Source organism: Mustela nigripes, chromosome 2 (genome assembly GCF_022355385.1).
Source record: "Mustela nigripes isolate SB6536 chromosome 2, MUSNIG.SB6536, whole genome shotgun sequence".
Lineage (NCBI taxonomy): Eukaryota > Metazoa > Chordata > Mammalia > Carnivora > Mustelidae > Mustela > Mustela nigripes.
The window spans coordinates 210,867,709-210,885,111 of NC_081558.1; the positions used below are offsets into that span (position 1 = coordinate 210,867,709).

Below are 17,403 nucleotides of genomic sequence, written 5' to 3' on the forward strand. Positions count from 1 at the left end.
TAGTAATCTCTACAGCCAATGTGGGGCTCAAACTCACAACCTGGGGATCAAGAGTGGCATTCTCTTCAGACTGAGCCACCGCGCACCCCTTCTAGGGTTTATTTTAGTAAAACTATTACTTATGTGCAGAAGGAAATTTGAATTTCTGGTTCCACGAAGTCTTTTCAAGTGATGGGGTTTTAAACGATGTGATGGGTCTTTACGTCATCTGAACAATTTGCTTTGAAAATTTCTTAAAATACTATTTATGCTGATTATTGTTTTGGCCTTGCAGTATTTATTACTGAGTATTGTCCTGTAGTGCATTCACAAAGGAGCACGACTGTCGCTAGTAATGTCCTACTTTATAAATATTTTGACAACACATTTCAATTTCATTGGTTTCCTTTTTGAATCTTACGTAGCTACCTTTTTTCTTTATATTCAAAAGTATTAAGGCGGCGTGGAGGCCCTGGGAGCTAGGACAGAACCTGGCGAGAAGACTCCTGATGCGTTATCTTGGGGGAAAATCCATGGTAGGTCTGCCTTAAAGCTTATGTGTGAGCTTCAGATTTTCCCTGAGGGCTGTTGCAACCTTATGAACTGGCAACAAGAGTGTTCTAACCTCAGGGTGTCCACTTTCCACTTGGGTAGCTTGCTGTCTCTGCCTGGCAGCCCTCAGCTCTCCCTTTACTTTTCTAAGTCCAGTGCCTCCCCTGCAAATGAGGCCCGTCGTAGAGCCCCCATCCCACCTGACTGTGAAGATCAAGTTCATTTAAAGCTTCTGATCACTCCCTTCTCCTTGGTTTCGAGAACATCCTCTTCTTAGTTCTTGCTCACTGGGCACTGCCCCTCTGGCTGCTGGCTAGAGTTATCCAAACCTGAACATCTCTGGCCTCTTTGACTCCTCAACCGGGTTCACTTCCAATGGGATCCTTTCCAGCTGCTGACTTACGTGGCCTTCCTGGGCTGAGGGCCCCCAGCGTGACTCTCCCCGGACTTCAGTCCACTCCACATCTGCACTGGAGGCAGCTCAGATCAAAGCCCTGGAAAATGGATTTAATCTACCTTAGCAGACCAGAACATTTTCTTTCCAGAATCTTCTTCACTTCAGAAAATAGTAACCCCATTCTTCCAGTTGATCCAGCCCCAAATCTTGCCATCAACCTTGAAGCCCCTTTTTTTCCCCCCTACACCCAGAAGCAGGACCTCAGTACATCCTACGGGCTCTGCCTCCAGGCACACCCTGGTCTCTTCCATCCTGCCACCTGGTCCACACCCACATCTCCTGCCCGGATTGTTGCCATTCATGCCTGTCCCTCTGGCTGGCAGGGAGAAAGCAAGGAGGGACCAAGGCAGGGAGAAGCAGGGTAGCATTGTGGCCAAGTATGGGCCTTTGGGGCCAGGCACTGAGGGCGAAATCCTGGCCGTCTTCAGTTTATCGCTACAAAGTAGTACGTGATTGTTGTATAGATCATAAGTAAGCGGGAGTTCTCAGATTGTTTCCATTTAGAGTGACAGTGGGTGACATGAAAGCAGGGTTCTCTGCGAGATGTCAGAGGCTTTTGATTTCAAGAGGCAAAATTCATGAAAGCAATCAGAGTGTGTTATCCAAGAGGGGGACACCCAGGAGCTTCAAGTATGGGAGGGGCGTGGCTCCAGCTTGTCAACTGGCTTCCAGAGACTGGGCTGGACAGAGGTTCACAGGGTTCAGGTTTCCAGCGTCTGCTCACCCGCGGCCAGGGAGGCCCTGGGACATGACGTGCAAGACTGTGGTGATGGACGGTGATGGAGGGGCGGTGGCCAACGAGGGGCGTGGAGAGGCCCTGGGCTGTGAAGGCATAGGCGCCAGCTGTCAGTAGGTAACAAGGCATCCCCCAGGACTAAAGAATGGCCTTCACCCCTGCACATCTAGGGCCTCCCTTAGTGCTGGGGCCCAGAGACATCCTAAATGCAGGGGAGGGAACCGGAAAACATGGCAGGCTTTAGACCTCTCTGGAGCAGAGCCAAACTTGGTTTGATTTAGAGAAACAAAGAAATGTAGCATTTCTTATCCCATGAGAGTCATCGTAATTTTTATCCATAACAACGGTGACTTACGTTTCCTTTTTATTCTGAAATTTGGGGCTGTGAGTTGTACCTCCAAAAAGAGATCATATTGTCATCAAAGCAAGCTTGGTTAAGAATACCCAGTCCTGGGGCGCCTGGGTGGCTCAGTGGGTTAAAGCCTCTGCCTTTGGCTCAGGTCATGATCCCAGGGTCCTGGATCAAGCCCCGCATCGGGCTTTCTGCAGGGAGACTGCTTCCTCCTCTCTCTCTCTGCCTGTCTCTCTGCCTACTTGTGATCTCTCTCTCTGTGAAATAAATAAAATGTTTAAAAAAAAAAAAAAAAGAACACCCAGTCCCGAAGGTTTGGGCAAAAACGGAAAAAGGCATCTATTTGTTGGCCCTGGTGGTAATTTGGCAAAAGAGGGGCCTGCGTTGCCTGAGGTACTTGTCCTGGGAGTGAAGCAGGAAACTGGGAACTGCATTCTTCACCCTGTTACTTGAGAGAGAGAATCGAGGTCCTGTTCGGACCTACTTCCTGTTGGGGCTGGCCAGCCATAGGACAGAGCCGTCCCCGTGTCCCTTATTGTGTGTTGCTTCCTGCTTTCTATGGGGCCCCAGATTTGGACCTCTGGGTCTGACATCACCATGTTTCACCAGTCCGGCTAGAGCCCAGTTAACAGAAGCTCTACGGAGAGATGATGTGGATGGAACCATACATGGTCATGGACTAATGTCTTAATTATTTGGAAATAGTTTGGATATAAAAGTAATTAGACTGTGGGTCATGACACTATTTGAGGGAACATATTTGTTCCCTGCTTACCTGTCTGGCTTTGAATCCTGGGCCTTTTATTCAGAGGCTCTGTGACCCTGGGCAAGTAACTAATCTCTTTGTGCTTTAATTTCCCCCCTTGTTAGACGGGGGGAAGGGAATAGCGTTTATCTCATCGGGTTCTCATGGTTCTCATTGGACCAAATTAGTAATCAGAAAGTATGCCTGGCACATAGTAAGTGACCAATAAAATGTAAGCACTATTGTTATTGGTCTTTCCCCTGAGTAGGAGATAGGGACACATTTTATTTCAGCAGTGACAGAATTAAAGAAAGAATTTGAAAAAAAAAAAAAGCCATTTTATTTTTTCCTTTCATTTATAATAAGTCTATTACCTAGCGTAACTTCACCAGATACCTTCTAGACCGTGACCATCACGGCAGGACTGGCAGAATGTCGTTCTGTTTTTAGAAGATTTTCGTTCCCTTCTTTATTGGTTCAGATTGATTTATTTTTATAATTTAAATAGTAGGTTAAAATTGCTTGTTTCATCCTACATGAACGATGAACTTTCTGGTCTAACTCCCCGGCCTGACGGGATGCAGATCCCAGCCCTCCCAGCTTCTCTGTGGTCAGATGAAGGCTAACGCGTACTGCACCCCCACCTGCCAAACAGGCGTTGTCTGGGGTCATAAGGTCAACAAAAAGGGGTATAGGGCTGCTCCTTTAACCCCCACTTCTCCATGTCAGGAAGCTTCTCCTCTTGTAAGAACTCAGCAACGGGTAGTTTAAGGTAAGGCCTTAACTGGTAAGGCCTCAAGGAGCCAGAGGGTCTCTCAGTGGACACACATTACTCCCGAGAGCCTCTGCCTGCAGGAGAAGTACATGGTGGCTGGGTTTCTTGTTACCGTCTCATTGTCCTGGTCTGAGCGCCTGGAGGACGCCGTCAGGAGGAAGCAGGAAGTCAGCAGAGTATAAACCCGCCTCTGGCCTTGTTGGGTTCAGGGGATCCAGGCTGCGGCCGGCCTGGCCCTTTGACTCTTGTCTGGGAGGCTCCCCTTCCTCCCCCACTGGTCCTGTTGCCGCACCAGTTGCCCGCGGGCTCCATGTTTGTCCTGACTGGGGGTTGCTCTCTACTTTGCAGACAGTGGCTGCCGGAGCCCTGGTGGTCTTTCTCCAACAGCCCTTGAGAACGCAGGGGTTTCTGTAATTGCTGCCCCATGTCTAGGTGTGAGGTCCCCCCTTCCGCAGGACAGGGTATGTTCTTACCACGTTCAGAACTTGAGCTTCTGGACAGAGGCAAGAGCAGGGCACACCACACCACAGGGCCCGTGATGGGCAAGGCTATGAAATGGATGGATGTAGCGGAGGACTACGGTCCCCAGGCTAATAGGCGAGCAGTGTGTGTGTGTGTGTGTGTGTGTGTCCATGTACAGCTCTCTGATCGTGAGATTTAGATCATAGCCAGAAAGCATCATCAGTGTTCTTAAAGCAGTCAGAGCTCATCTGGTTCTCTCAGCAGTTTGTTCCAGCTAAAGGAGAGGCCAACATATTCATTACCCCTCTGATGGCAGCTGCCATCCTGCCTCTGTCCCCAGTAAAAAAGCCAGTGAGGTCCCGTGCAGCCCTTGGGCACAAGCAGTGCTCCTAACTGGGCTTCTTGCCAAGGCCCAGAGAGCCAAGCAATGAGGCTCCTTTTGCTGTGTTTTTAATGCTCACATTCGCTTCCTGACTAGTGGGGGCTACCGGTAGAAAACATTATCTTTACCGTGGGGTTTCTGACAGCCATCGTTCCTCCTAGGAGGTCCTGTACTTCCTGCCCCGCCTCTGGGCTTCAGCTGGAGTGACTGTTTTCAGTGGGTGCTGCTCAAGCAGCTTCTAGACAAACGTCAGCCCAGCCCGCCTCTGATTTCTCATCATGTGTGGGCTGGGGCCACTCCCGGAGTGTCCCCATTGCTTTGCAACATGGGGCCCTGACAGCGTGCTGTGGTCGTAAGACCCCAGCAGACAGAACAGACTGGAAACGGAAGCAGATACTGTCCTTTTCATTAACAACCACATCCACAGGTTTATTCCTATATCGCAAACAAACCCTACAGACCAAACTCCCAAGTTGCCTTTCATTCAGCGGTTATTAAATCACCCACATAAATACATATAATAAATAAAAAACCAGAAAGGATGAAGTCTTTGGTATATAGAGCTTTTCTCCCCCTTTTTTCCCCTCCGTCTCTGTGTTCTAAGCCCACTCCCTCGTGTTCATATTATTCCTCTGGACGCCAAAGAGTAGTCCAGAGGTCAGCTGGCTGCCAGGACACGGCAGAGGTGCGAGCCCGGGTCCTGCGGCGTCTGTGCGCTCGGGGAGGGACAGGCCCTGGGCACTCACACGTAGTCGTTCAGTCTGTACCCGCTGAGCGAAGCCGAGGTGGCCGAGGGGGCCCGGTTGTCCTTGAAGGCGGCGGGGGGTCGGTAGGCAGGTGCGGTGGTGGCCGGGGCGCCCCTGGGCTGGGTCTGGTAGGGCCTGGAGGGCGCCTCGTCCTGGCAGGAGAGGCAGAGCAGTGTGCCACCGATGAGCGACAGGGACGAGGAGATGAAGCCGAGGTACAGGGCCTGCCCGATCTCGAACTTCATGCCGCTGGGCAGCAGCGGGTTGTAGAAGTTCTGCACCACGTCGTGGGTGGTCCAGGACACGGCCACCATGCACAGCAGGCCGGCCAGGATGAAGAGCGCGCCGCCCAGCGCGGCGAACGTGGCCTTGGCCGGCGTGCCCTTGGCGCAGCGGGTGCACTTCATGCCCACCACGGCGCAGGCGCAGGCCGCGCCCGACAGCAGGCAGGAGATGACCATGAGCGCGCGGGCCGCCTGCAGGTCTCGGGGCAGCGCCAGCAGCGAGCGGTAGATCTGGCACTGGTAGATGCCCGTGCTGTGCCACACGCACTCCATCCACAGCCCCTTCAGGTAGGACACGGCCGTCAGGATGTTGGTGCCCACATGCGCCGTGCGGCGCCAGTGCGGCAGGAGGGTGGTGATGAGGGTGCCCACCAGGCCCAGGAAGCTGAGCAGGAAGCCCAGCAGCTGCACGGCCGCGCTGGCCATGGCCCCGGTGGCCGGCTGCCCGCTCGCTCAGGCGCCCGCCGCAGTCCTAATGAAGCCGGGAGGCGGGGCGGGGAGAGAGAGGAAATGGGTTAAAGATTATCTTGATGTATTTTCTGCCGCCGAAACTGAGTTTTCCATAGGCAGTTGGTAGAACAGTTAAGAGTTTTAAAAATAGTTTCTGCGACTTCCCTGGGTGATGGAGTGCGCTGCCGTCAAAGACAGTTTTCCCCTCCAGGGGAGGGGGCGAAGGCAGACATCTGGCTGGCCTGGGCTTCCCAAGGACCCCGAGGAAGGGCAGTCCAGAGCCCCTCTCCTGATCTGTCAGCCCTGAGCAAGCCCTGTGGAAAGTTCTACCTTATGTCCACCCTAAACCACTAATGCTGCATTCGAATCTCATTCCGTACCCTCTGATTAGTGGTCACTTTAGTTGTTAAACCAACACAGGGACTGACAAGAGTTAAGGCGTGTGCTACCTACGACTTGAAATTAGCCTCGGATTGCGGGTCAGGATGAGATGTCTTCCAAAAGTGGGTGACTTCCCTGTGCTCTCGGAACGTGAGAGGGTTTGTACCCACAGGCAGGTCTGACGCTTTCTTCCAGAATTCTGGAGCTGGATGTGAACTTAGAGATTGCCCACGGATGCCAGGGGCCAGGAATGACCAAAGTCACTCTGCCTGAGGTGCTGGGGCTGGACCACAGATCAGCAACCACCCCTTCCAGCAGGCCACCTCCTGTCACACCTCTCTGCAGAGGGGTGGGTTTGCTGTGAACTGGGTACTGCTACCGGCCTTCCAGAGAGACAGGAATGCAGAGCCATTTCAAAGGTTTAAAAATCCTAACCACGGCAAAATCCAGCACATTGTGTGGGGCAAGGACCCAGGACCTCTGTCGTGACAGACAACTAGGGGACACTCGGGAAATATTAGAAAGGAGGAAGGAGGGAAGCAGGGAAAAGGAAGTGAGGAAAGAGTAGGGGAGGAAGAAAGAGTAGTGGTTTAGGTGGACCCCAATGGACCCTGCGGTCTCCTCTCTGGCCTGGGGCAGGGTGACCATCCGTGTTGCCACCCCCACCCGCTGGGTGACTCTCAGGGGGTCTTTCCAGGCTCAGCTTCTTTCTCTAATATGAGGGAGCTCGACTCGGTGGACCCAAAGTGTCTCCTAGTCCTGAGGACAGTAAAGGGATGGTTCTCTGCAGGTGAATAAATCTTTTTTAAAAAATTTATTTATTTGACAGACAGAGATCACAAGTAGGCAGAGAGGCAGGCAGAGAGAGAGAGAAGGAAGCAGGCTCCCTGCTGAGCAGAGAGCCCGATGTGGGGCTCGATCCCAGGACCCTGGGATCATGACCTGAGCCGAAGGCAGAGGCTTCAACCCACTGAGCCACCCAGGCGCCCCATAAATACAATCTTTAAAAAAAACAAAAAAACCCCCACATCTGTGCAAGGATGATTTGTTCAGGACGCCGTATTTTTCACACACACTTCACACTGACTGGCCACCTGCACCTTGTCTTCCCACGAAGGGTTTTTCCTTCCACTCAGCAAGGGCACTGTTTATGGAGATGCTGGGCTCAGGGTGGGGGTGCGAGTGGGGTGGACCCTGGCAAGTCCCTGCTGCCCAAGGGCCGGCTGTCCTGCAGTCACTGTGAGGGAGGAGAGGGTCCCACCCAGGGGTCACTCTGCTGTGTGGGCCAGGGCTGCTTCGGCGACCCCCACCCCCCACCACCGATGTGCTGAGCAGGCTGGCCGAGCTGACACCCAAAGCGCCAACTTCCAGATGTAAGCGGTGCCAGGCGCTGTGCAGACACAGTGCCGCCCGGTTTACTCCCCGCCGTAACCCAGGGATGCAGCAGCTGCTCATCCTGTTTTATACGCGGGGCAGCTGGGAGCAGGAGACGAAGTACTGGGCCTGCCTGGCTGGTCTTCTCTGTAGTTTAATTCCTCCTTCAAACACTTGCTCAAGTAAATAGTGACACTGCTGTGAAGACCTCCCCAGGGGCGGGGGGAGGAGGGGACGGGTATCATCGGTGCCTTCTGGAGAGTTGACTTTTCTCCCCAAAGACGGCCCAGAACATTGGTCTCAGTCCTTTTGCAGTGGTCCAGGCAGCCACGGTGACCGACCATTCTGGTTTGCTGGAGACGGGGAGGCTTTCAGTGTGAATTCGGGATAGTCCCAGGCCGAACCGGACACTCGGTTCCCCCAGGAAGCCCAGAGGCTTCGGACTTTTCCAGGTGGCCTTTAGGATGCTTCCAGTCCTGCCTGGAGGCTGTCCCCAGGCTGATGGCCGTGCAGCCTGTCCCTGGTCCAGGGTATTCTGAGGCTTCTCAAAGCTCTAGCTTGTCAAGGTCAATCATTAAGTACACTGATCCTCAAGAATGTGGCACAGAAGCTAAGCCTCCCTGACCCCATTAGTGTAGGGAAGTGGACCAGAAGTTTATTAGAGGTCTAAATATTTATGGAGAGCCATGAGTGCTAATTTTAGAAACCATTAGGTTTCTATTTTTAAACTTGTACTAAAAGGATTTGCTAATTTAAGAAGTGGGTGTTAATGAGCCCCCAACTCCCAGCCACCAGCTCCCTCACCCCTTCCCGGTAGTTACCAGCAGCTGCTACTGGCATTAGGTCATAACTCAACTTCCCCGCAACCACTTTTCACTTTGGGGCTGTTGGATGGAAAAACAGCTTCAGATGAATGCATCTCCTTGGAAACCACATAAAACTCATCCCTGATACTCCTGAAGGATCCTGCCCAAGCATGCCTCCCAGGAGGGGCCGTGCGTGCAGAACTCAACAAGCCAGCCGTGTTGAAGAACTGCGACTAGCTTCACCGATGAGCTACTCTTTTCCTGCAGATGTGTGTGTGCTTGTGGAAGCATTTGCTAGAGAGACGTGAGTCCAAGACAAATATGGTCCTAAGACTCGAGTTCCAAAAAAGACCCTGACAGGCTGGGCAGGTGGGGCTGAGCGTAACAAGATAAGGCACTCCAGGAATAAATGTTGGGTCTTGCACTGGGGTTCGCAAAGTCCCCATAGCACCCTCCGGGGTGGGTAATACGTGGCTTAGTTGTGTGAGCGAGCAGGATTTAGGATTTGCAGGATGTCTTGTGTGAGGAGTGTATGTGTCAGGTGGCTTTGAGAAGGGCTGGTGACTGCTGGTCTTCTCACCGCTCTGTGCAAGCCCTGTGCACCTCCCAGAAAATTCTGTGTAGCATTTGCTAAACTTACTTGACTAGGGACATCGTCTCTTGGCTCTTCCAGGAAAACCTTAAGTCAAATCTCTCTGGCAAGCAGACCCAGAGGGTACAAGTCCCTTAAAAGTTTAATGGAGCAATGGTGAGCTAGAGCTGCTAAAAAAGGCAAAACCAAGTAATTTGATTTTCGGGAGGCTGAATGAGCACAGATAGGAAGGCCAGCAGGACGTAGGGTTTGCCCCCAGCAGAGTCTCAGAAAGCCCCGGGGCTATAAAGTAACATGAAAATCCATGAAGGGCAGCTGTGGAAAACACCAGAGCACTGTCGGCCCCTCAAACTGGATCTGGTTTTATGAGCACCAGATCTGAAAGGTGAGGGGTTTTTTCCATAACTTTTATGTTGCTCCTTCCTCTGTTGTCTGTGAGCTACAGACAGCTTTAGCACATGGTGGAGTTCAACCTCCCAGCCTGCCTGGACTCCAGCTGTCTCCCAGTGGCCAGTGGGGACAGCCTGGCTAGGACAACAGACTGAAGCACTGTTCTCCCAGCCCCCTGCTCCTGCCTTTTTACTGTCCAGCAAAAGATGTCCTGAGCACATCTAGTTCATTCTTCATTTGCTGGAGTGTGAGCTCAGATCTCCCCCACCATCCAGATGGCCTGGAGGGGTGCAGGTGTGAGGCCAGTAAGACATTTGAGTCACATGATGTCCCCATGCCTTAGAAATGTCACCTTTGGCTACCTGTAGCTGTCACCTACCTTACCCCTCGAGAACTCAATCCCATTACGAGTAGCTCAACTGTGGGCAGGCGTGGCTTGCTGGCCCTTCCCCACCCACAGTGCGGAAGGGTGTGTCAGACCTGGCGTGGGGGTGTTGGGGAAGGAGGGTACAGCCGGGTGTGTGGGATTCTTTATCCTGTATCCCCTGGACACTCCTGTCTAGAGGAAGAGTTGGAAGGTTTGGCCACTCAGCCAATTTTCAACTTGGAACTGGCCTGCAGTGGGAACAGACTTATAGCCATCTGGGAATGAGCCAGCCTACACACGTCTGCCCCAAGGGCTCCTGACATGGTGTTGGGTCCATAGTGGAGACAGCATACAACCTGGCTTCCTAGAGCTTATCAAGGACAAGGAAGAGCTGCCTTAAAGAAAAATGGCCCTTGGACTTCGTAAGTATGCAGAGTTGGTTCAACTTTGATATTCAGCAATTTAAGAAAATGTTTGGTTCAAAAAACCCAACTGGACTGGCTCTTTTTTTTTTTTTAACTTAATTTAATTTTATTTATTTATCTGACAGAGAGAGAGATCACAAGTAGGCAGAGTGGCAGGAAGAGGGGGAGGGGGATAGCAGGCTCCCCGCTGAGCAGAGAGATCGCGGGGCTCGATCCCAGGACCCTGAGGACCATGACCTGAGCGCAAGGCAGAGGCTTAACCCTCTGAGCCACCCAGGAGCCCCTGGACTGACTCTTCATTATTGCTTAGCTATTTCATAAATGCTACACCTTAGGAACTAAGAATAAACTCAAAGTAGATTTGGATTCACCTTAATGAGATGAATTAACAAAATGAACATGAGAAAAGAAATGACTTTTGTGCTATATCCAAATGAAATAACTACACCTAGTATTTCCTAAGTATATGTTGGGCACTGTGTTTCTTATTAATGTACAAAGCAAACCGATCTCTTTTCTAGAAGCTCAGGTATACTCTGGAGGTATGTTATAGTGCATCCTCTTATCCAAATATATAAGAATCAAGAGAAAAGGATCAAGTAATATTTTGGAAAGACCATTTCATATTCATTCAGGATGGGCCACACTGTGGAGTTTTGGGCTCTAAAAATAAAGTTTCCTTCATTACCATTCCAAACGTTCTGTAAATTTTCTTGGGTTATTTTTCAGACTGGTAGGCATCTGTAGTTTAAATTTATGAGGATTTCTCTGCCATCTACAGATGTTGCAGAAGAATGGCAGTCTTTCTGCGACAGCCAGAGACAGAATAATTGTATGACTAACTTATTACTATCATGGTGGTTAGAGATTGCTTGTGCTAATTAGGGATATTGATGTGAAATATCATGCCCACATCATATAGATATGACAATTTACAGATTAAATTTTTCCCCTCTCTTTTGGATGACCAAAGAAAAATCTATTTTTCATAACAAGCACTGGTTTGGGGAGAAGCCTGTGTTAATACAGATGAAAACCATGGCTTTGTGGTTAGACCATTTTCAGCTCAGTGAGATTGAACAGTCTATTGATTTTAGTGAAAACTGTAAGTTTAAGTAACTGCAGCCATAAAAAATTCTAAACCATTTCTCAGGAGACATTATCTCTCTAATTTCAACTCACCGGATTTAATTAGAATCCATTACAAATACAGCAGATAAGTATTTCTAAATAAAATTATTGACTTTCATTTAATAAAATACACTGCTGCTTTTGCATAGCTGTTTTTCCTGATGAGATAGTTGTCTAGATTTGCTATGTTGTTGTTTTTCATTTTTCAAGGCATAGGTGAATAAAAACCTGTTACACAACAAATGTATTAAAAGGTATGGGGCACCTGGGTGGCTCAGTCATTTAGTGTCTGACTCTTGGTTTTGGTTCAGGTATGATCTCATAGGCGGTGAGACTGAGCCCTGGATTGGCCTCCATGCCCAGTGGGGTCTGCTTGAGAGTCTCTCCCTTGCTCCTCTCCCAACTTGTATGTCTGTGCTCTCTCTCTCTCTCAAATAAATAAATAAACCTTAAAAAAAAAAAAAAAGGTAAGAAGATATGGGTATTGTCTAAAGTATTAAATGAGGGGCACCTGGGTGACTCAGTGGGTTAAGCCTCTGCCTTCAGCTCAGGTCATGATCTCAGGGTCCTGGGATTGAGCCCCGCATTGGGCTCTCTGCTCAGCAGGGAGCCTGCTTCTCCTCTCTCTCTGCCTGCCTCTCTGCCTACTTGTGATCTCTGTCTGTCAAATAAATAAATACAATCTTAAAAAAAAATAAAGTGTTAAATGATGATTAGATGACTCACAGTTAATATGTTTCAAGGGAAAGTTTTGTATAAGGGATGTTATAGGCTGAATTATGCTTCCCCCAAGAAGCTAATGTTGAAGTCCTAATATCTAGTGCTTCAGAATGTGACTTTATTTGGAAATAAGGTTGTTGCAGACATAATTAGTTAAGTGAAGTCATACTGGAGTAGGATAGGCCCCTAAACCAATAAGAATGGTGTTCTTATTACAAGACGGCCTTGTGAAGACACAGAAAAATAGGCAGGACACCAGATGACAGAGGAGGCAGAGGTTGCAATGATGTATCTTCAAGCCAAGAAATTCTGAGATTTGCCAGCACTCTCAGAAGCTGGGAGAGGGACATGGAACAGAGTTTTCCTCACAGTCCTCAGAAGGAACCAACCTTGCTGACTTCTTGATTTTAGACTCCTGTCTCCAGAATTGTAAGAGAATAAGTTTCTGTTTTTTTAAGCCACCCGATTTGTGGTACTTTGTCACAGCAGCCCTAGGAAATCAATACAGGAGACTAGCTGAATGGCAGCATGGGACGTTGTAGAAAAGAAGCGCTCGTGTCTGAATATGAGAAGTGGATCCTTCCCAGAACAGGCATCGAGCACAGTCTGATCACTTCACATTTGTCATGGAAAACAACAAGGCAGTAATTCGCGTTATGTCCCAAAGTGGAGAGGACAGAATCTAAGGAGAGGTTAGAGAACACAGAGAAGGAAGAATCTGGAAGACTGTAGTTGTGGAAACTCAAGAGCAAGTGCCAACTACAGTAAGTAACCCATACAGCAATCAAATAACTCAACCTCTCCAGATTGGAAAAGTGTATGAATCCATTGATCCCAGACTGCCAGGCTTTCCTGTGGAAATCCAGTAAAGCTCAGTGGTACCTCCCTTAGGACCTTAATGTCAAAACAGAAATGAAAACAAGCAATAGGACATTGTCCTAGCTGGGCCAGAAGCCTCCATGAATAAGGTAACTCTTCCATGAATTTTATAAGCTTGCGAAACTGAACTGGGGATATATTGCAGTGACTAAAAGTGTGGTGTCAAATGAAAAAATATGACTGAGATTTATTAATGCTAAATAAAATATAGTTAAAAATGATGTTTAATGTTCATTCTCTGTAAATTTAGCTTTTTGGGCCCAGGTGCACAGAAGCTGTTCGTTATTAATGCTAAGAGTAAAGCAATCACAGCTAAATGTACTGTTTGCAAAATGCCAAACATAGGCTACGTGCTTCTGTTGGCATTATCTTATTTAATCCTTTAAGAAATCTGTGATGTGCATGTTGTTGTCCCCATTTACAGATAGGGAAACTGAGGCTTAGAGAGGTAAAGTAACTTGTCCAGGATCACACCTGGGCTGAATCAGAGACCAATGCAGACTCCTGTAATGATCCAGTTGACGATGCTAACAGTAACAAAGGTGAGTGCTGAAAAGAGGTCGGTGAGGCTGACAAGGTTCACCGACAGGTTAGCTGTGGGGTGTGAGAGATGGGAGTCAAACACAGCCCCAGGGGTTCTGCTCAGGCAGCTTGAGGAACACAGCTGCCAATTATTGAGAAGGTAGAGACAGTAGGGGATGGGCAGGTTTGGAGGGTGAAGGGCAAAAAGAATCTTGTTTTGAACATGTTGAGTTTGAGATGGCTATCACTGCCCAGGTGGGGACACCCATGGTTAGATGAAGATGTGCAGAGTTCAGGGAAGAGACTGGATTGGAAAAGGCCATTTGAGACACAACAGCACACACCTGGGATTAAGAGCCATGAGACTGGATGACACCCATGGACACGGAAGGGCAGGGCCTGCCCAGTGACTCAGGAACCCTTTAACATCAGAGATTGGGTGACGAGGAGGATTCAGTAGCATGGGGCACAGGAGTGGCCACGAGAGGGGAGACAACCCAGTGTAGTGAGTGAGGACAGAGATCCATGTTGGAGAGAGTGATGCGCCAGGTCAAGTCATCAGACAAATCAAGCAATCTGAAGGAATACTGAGAAATGTTATTTCTCAGTGGGGTTCAGCAACATGAAGGAAACTGTAGAACCTGGTAAACACAGTTTTGGTGGAATGATTGTAATGGGTTCAAGAGAGGACCAAGATGGGGCAAATGAGCCCAGAACATTCTTTCGAGGACTTGGACAATCAACTACCCGCATAGCAAGTTTGTTTGGTTTGGTGATAAGTTTGTTCTTACCACCCAGGCTGCTTTTACCCAGCCCCTCCTGGGTACTCAGCCCACGTCGTGTATCAATCTTGGCCAACATAGGGCATTTGTATTTTCCTGGATGGCCCCCTGAGAACAAATCTCCTGTCCTTGGCCCCAAAGAATATCACTCACGTCAGTAAAGATATGACTGGCTCAGCCCTAGGAGGGAGACCAGTGATACTTCCAGGTATGCGTTTCTAAAACGTTTTAAGAAATTTGAAGTTAGGGGGAGCCAGGTGGTGGGTATTATGGAGGGCACGTATTACATGGAGCACTGGGTATGGTGCATAAATAAGGAATTCTGTTACGCTGAAAAGAAATAAATAAATTAAAAAAAAGAAATTTGAAGTTAATTGAGTGAGGTATGAAAGTCCAGATTGCAGAAGTCTTCATTAAGGCAAAAGCCCGCTGATGAAATAGCGCACGGCGTTTCTAGCTTAGTCTTCAGACACACACAAAGGGCCGTGTTGTGTGTTTTCTCTGAAGAGTACAGGCCACTATAGGTTACATTTGCTCATTCTCAGGACGGGCTACATCATTGCCAGAAGCCAGTGCAAAATGAAAATGCGGGGTTCCTTGTTCAAAAATCATTACGAATTTCAAGATGAATGAAATATAATGCAGTGCATCCAACAAGCATGGGCCACTCCTGAGGGTGGGGTCTTGTGGGACCTGGCAGGTGGCAGGCCCTTGAAGCCTGTCCTACTGGTTATGGACAGAGCCAGGAGCTGGACGTGGGGAGTTTTCCTTAAGCCCATGAGCACATCTCATTGAGATGTTGAACAGGAGACACTTTTGCAGTATGCTGCAGAATAAAAAAATATGGTTTCCTATGTTTATTTTTTCCTCATTTAAGTGTAGCCCAGATGCCTCTGTAAATGCCTGGCAAGGAGGAGCCTTTGGAAAACAAAGCTATTGCCGGCCTCCTGTGCCCGAGAGGGGTCTCCAATGGAAACAGACCTGTCGTTCTAAATCTGTTTTCACTTTCCTCTTGTTCCAGGGAAGCTGTAGGTGTGCGTGCCATTGGGTGTGCACGTCCAAGCCCAGGAGCGAACAGCTAGCTGCCTCTGGGTGGCTTGCTTCTTCTTGGAGACTCTGCTCCAAGCCCCCGGAGTCTGGCAGGGCCCCCAGCCCCTAGTGAGAAGGGGTGAGGTGCCTGAGCCCCAGCTGCTCCTTGTTCCTTCCAGGGTCCCCCACACGGAAGCCCTCCGAGAGCAAGCCCTGGGCCCCCTCCCAGCACACAGCCCCCAGTGGAAAATTCCCGATGCCTTATTGCTGTTGGCAGCCCCGGGAAGAAGCCTGTGGCCCTGGCGGCCGCTCGCCCCGCAAACAGTATAAGGAGTATGAAGATCATCTGGAGGGAGGAATGTTTGCGTTTCAAAGCGCCAAGAATCACTCCTGAACTGGCAGGACAGACGGACCGTCTGTATTTTAAAACAAGGCATGGGAAGAAGCCTTGAAAACAGACTCTTAGACTTCTTGTTCTGTGTAATGGAAGAGATTCCCTGATAGAAACGAGAGAACAGTTTTTTTTTTTTTAAAGACAAGAATTGGCCTTCAATTGTATTGATTTTTATCTAGAAAACAAATATTTGCAGTAACATTTTCATGGTACCAAAGGAAGAATCTATGTTTCTTGCCCCGCCCCTTTTTCTGGGACAGGTTTCTCTGCAGATGCTTAAGAAGCATCCATCCCATTGTAGATGTGGGTAAGTGACACACAGTAACTGGTAAGTGACACACAGTAACTGTCAGAGATTTTTGCAAAGCAGATGGTGCCAGATAAGAATGGAGGCTGACTTCAGTCTCACTAATTCGAGCAAACAGCTCAGCCTTACATGACTCACCTGGCTATCTACCTCATAACAGCTGCTTCCCAGAACTGTCTAGAAGATGCTGAGATAATATATGTAAAAACCTGTAAGTGCAGTGAGGACGCCCGGCGAATGCAAGGCCTGTGCTGCAGATTTATGTCATCACGAATAAATCCGTTCCTGACTCCATCCAAGCCAGCCTGGACACCCGCACTGAGCCCAGAGCTGGCACGGAGTCGCCAGAGAACACAGCAACGGAGCTCTTCTCTGATTTTCCCGAGACTTCAAAACTAAACCGAGCGATTAAAAGATTTTTGGTCTTGAAAACTGCAGGAATTAAATGTCTCGGTGGGAATGTGCAGCCAAAAGCCAGTGTCCTGAGTGACTCCACGTTTGGGGACCCTCTCAGGGCACTAATCCCAGATCCTTTTCTACGTTGCCTGTGGCCCTCCCAGCAGGCCTCGGGAAGGCCGCCCATCCTGGGAAGACCACGGCAGCTGTTGGGATGTGGGGTTCAAGGTAGTTGAAGGATTAACTGACGGATCAGATTGCATGGAATTTCCCCCTGTTTTACCCTTATTAAGAGAGATCTATAACTTTCCTGCCCCTTCTCCCATGCAGTGTGTGTGTGTGTGTGTGTGTGTGTGTGTGTGTGTGTGTGTGGGTGTGGGTGTGTGTTGGCGGGGAGGGGTGCGGGTTGTGGGGAGGATAAGTCTCCAATGTCTGGAAACTCTGGACGCTCCGCCTGGCCCTCTTTGCAGGAGAAACAAGCCAGTCACAGTGCAAAGGGTCAGGGACAGTGAGCTCAAGCCGACACTGCCTTGAAACACTCAACAGATTTCGTCCTTGCCCCCAGACCGGGGCCAGCCAGTGATGAAAGAGTTCTGCCCGAACACTCAAGAACGGGGTCTTGACCTTCCTGGCTCATTAGGAACCCAGCTGCCCTCACTTCTGGCTGCTGGGGTCCCCCCAGGGGTCCCCAGGCCCCCTCCAGCTGCCTTCTTGCCTATCACCTGGAGAACACTTGCCTGGCCACGGCTCTGGCCGGTAGGGCCTCACAAAACCCCCAGACAATGGACTGTCAACCCCAAACCCTCCCGACTCATCGCCTCACCGCAGACTCACATGCAGAGGCTCTGAGTTCCATCTGCTTCGTCAGGTCCCTCGTCAGTGGGGCTGCTCCAGACCCTGGCCCGGCCAGCCCGTGTGGAACCACGATTCCTCCGGGACGCCGTCACCTCCAGTCTTCCCTCTTCCACCAACTGGAAGCTTCAAGGCC

At 49.7% G+C, this 17,403-nt stretch overlaps 1 protein-coding gene across 2 annotated transcripts in view; it reads right to left on the minus strand.

Annotated features, from left to right (window-relative positions):
* Positions 1 to 4,839: 4,839 nt before the first annotated feature.
* The window catches only part of CLDN14 (claudin 14), a 36,948-nt gene continuing 24,384 nt past the window's right edge, over positions 4,840 to 17,403 (minus strand). The window contains exons 1-2 of one of the 2 annotated variants that reach the window (XM_059392329.1): positions 17,250 to 17,353; positions 4,840 to 5,942 (exon numbers count right to left, since the gene is read on the minus strand). In XM_059392329.1, coding sequence (XP_059248312.1) covers positions 5,183 to 5,896 — 714 coding nt within the window. In that variant the 5' untranslated portion in view covers positions 5,897 to 5,942; positions 17,250 to 17,353 and the 3' untranslated portion in view covers positions 4,840 to 5,182. Of the gene's footprint in view, positions 5,943 to 17,249; positions 17,354 to 17,403 lie in introns of those variants that run through there. The other variant, XM_059392330.1, reaches the window with a different exon arrangement.